Genomic DNA, 1349 nt, shown 5'->3' with positions numbered 1-1349 from the left:
TACGACGACGACGACCACCACCACAACCATCACCACCACTACAACCTTCACAACCACGACGACGACAACCATTACAACGACCACCACCACCACAACCACCATCACAACTACTACCCCTACCTCCAACCCCACTCCTACAGGTACAACTGGCACTACTACTACTACTACTACTACTACTACTACTACTACTACTACCACCACACCCATATCTAAGCAAGGACGTCGTACCTGTAAGATGTCTGTCCTTCTCCAAGATCCGGTAAGAATCTGATTGGTTGAGGCATCAATGTCCAGGGAGTCACCACAGATATGGGGACCAGTGAAATGTCTGTAGAAGAAACAAAACGGACGACAATTAGGGTCTGTGTACGTATATAGCTATCTATGTGTGCGTGCGTGCATGTGTCAATACGTGAATATATATATATATATATATAGTCAAGTGGATTTAGTAGACAAAAACTGAAAGAAGCCCTTTGTATATATATATATATATGTTTGTGTGTCTGCGTTTGTTCCCCCCACCATCACTTGACAAACAAATATATAAATAAGAAAAGAAAGAGAGAAAGAAAGCAATAAAGACAAAGAGGGAAAGAAAGAAAGCAAGAATGAAAAGAGAAAGAAATAAAGAAAGAGAGAAAGAAAGGAAGAGTAACAGAAAGAAGGAAAAATGCACGGAAAGAAAGAGAGAAAAGATGGAAGGAAAGAAGGAAGAAAGAAAGGAGGGAAAGAAGGGAAGGAAGGAAGGAAGGAAGGAATGAAGTAATTAGAAATATCTTTCACCTGAAGGAATGAGGGTTTCTGTCGTCCCAATACTGAAAGAAAGAAAGAAAGAGACATGGAAGATGTGGTTAGTTTCTGTCAACTTGCCACCATAGTAATAATAATGATAATAATGAGCTAAAATTTTCGCCACAAGGGCAGCTTGGCAGGGAGGGGATTAAGCCAATTACATCGACCCCAATGCATAACATGGGTGTTTTTGTTCAACATGCTTAAACAACCCTTATTTAGGGACCTTTTGAGCAGGATGGGCTACTCGACCTGAAGAAAATTCTAACTGGGCCCCACCTGCGAGGTCATGTGCTGTCTATCTTGATACAAGATCACCATGTCGCGCACATATGGTTGTGATGCATGTGCTTGGTGTACCCCTATCAGGCGGGTAGTCATGATGGGTATACTGGGCTTTGTATATTTTACCCCAGTGTCACTTTGATGGCATGCTCTGCTCTCTCTCTCACTCAGTAATAATAATAATAATAATAATAATAATAATAATAATAATAATAATAGAAATAGAAATTAGCAAAATGTGGAATCTGAAGACGAAAACAATACCTATT

The 1349-nt window shown here is 40.1% G+C and overlaps 1 protein-coding gene across 1 annotated transcript in view; it reads right to left on the bottom strand.

Annotated features, from left to right (window-relative positions):
• LOC106876635 (dynein assembly factor with WDR repeat domains 1) overlaps positions 1-1349 on the bottom strand; it is a gene marked incomplete at its 5' end in the record, with an annotated part of 7211 nt that overhangs the window by 3328 nt on the left and 2534 nt on the right. The window contains 2 exons of the mRNA XM_014925249.2: positions 229-328; positions 787-818. Coding sequence (XP_014780735.2) covers positions 229-328; positions 787-818 — 132 coding nt within the window. The remainder of the gene's footprint in view (positions 1-228; positions 329-786; positions 819-1349) is intronic.

The sequence above is a fragment of the Octopus bimaculoides genome, chromosome 30 (genome assembly GCF_001194135.2).
Source record: "Octopus bimaculoides isolate UCB-OBI-ISO-001 chromosome 30, ASM119413v2, whole genome shotgun sequence".
In the NCBI taxonomy this organism is placed as follows: domain Eukaryota; kingdom Metazoa; phylum Mollusca; class Cephalopoda; order Octopoda; family Octopodidae; genus Octopus; species Octopus bimaculoides.
Note: the sequence above shows the minus strand (reverse complement) of the source record. Positions and strands in the feature narration are given on the sequence as shown.